Source organism: Sinocyclocheilus rhinocerous, unplaced genomic scaffold (assembly GCF_001515625.1).
Source record: "Sinocyclocheilus rhinocerous isolate Xijiao unplaced genomic scaffold, SAMN03320098_v1.1 C35860800, whole genome shotgun sequence".
NCBI lineage: Eukaryota > Metazoa > Chordata > Actinopteri > Cypriniformes > Cyprinidae > Sinocyclocheilus > Sinocyclocheilus rhinocerous.
In genome coordinates this window covers 1-670 of record NW_015765849.1, presented here as the reverse complement: position 1 = coordinate 670, position 670 = coordinate 1, and the positions used below count along the sequence as shown (strand labels likewise).

At 56.9% G+C, this 670-nt stretch overlaps 1 protein-coding gene across 1 annotated transcript; it reads right to left on the bottom strand.

Annotated features, from left to right (window-relative positions):
• Positions 1-4: 4 nt before the first annotated feature.
• On the bottom strand, positions 5-667 carry LOC107735193 (P2Y purinoceptor 1-like; the record flags this gene model as incomplete). Its single annotated transcript, XM_016546961.1, has 1 exon — positions 5-667. A coding segment is annotated over one exon (663 nt), but the record flags the coding sequence as incomplete, so codon positions are not given.
• Between the last annotated feature and the right edge of the window lie 3 nt (positions 668-670).

Below are 670 nucleotides of genomic sequence, written 5' to 3'. Positions count from 1 at the left end.
TGGACTGCAGGGGGTGATCTCCCTTCCTTGAGGACTTTTTGGTGGCTCTGGACAGCCTGCGTCTGAACGTGTCTCCGGCCAGAAAGTACAGGATAGGATCCACGCAGCTGTTGAGGCTGGCCAGGCCGCGGGTCACCTGGTAGCTGGCGTACACGCGGTCGTTGAAGGCACACATGTCCGCGCTCTGGAAGTACAGTCTGGCTCGCATGTTCAGGTTCTTCATGACGTGGAAAGGCAGGTAGGACACGGCGAACACCGTGAGCACGATGATGACCAGGTATATCGACTTCTTCCTCAGCGGCGCGTTGTCCATGTCGTTGCAGATGAGGGCTTTGACGATGCCGCCGTAGCAGCTGAGGATGATGATGAACGGGATGCAGAAGCCGAACACCGTCATGCACATGCTGTAGATGAAGTATCCAGGCAGCTCGTCTTCGGTCGTGGTGTCGTAGCACGTCGTTAACCCCTTCTTAGGGCCGGTTCGCGAGTAGTAAAGGATGGGAGAGATGCCGACCACGACTACGAACCAAACGAGCGCGACGGTGCGAACGGCGTTCTTCTTTTTCAGCCTCCCGAGCGATTTGAGCGGATGCACGACGCCGGAGTATCTGTGCACGCTGATGCACGTGAGGAACAGGATGCTTCCGTAGAGATTCACGTGGAAGATGAA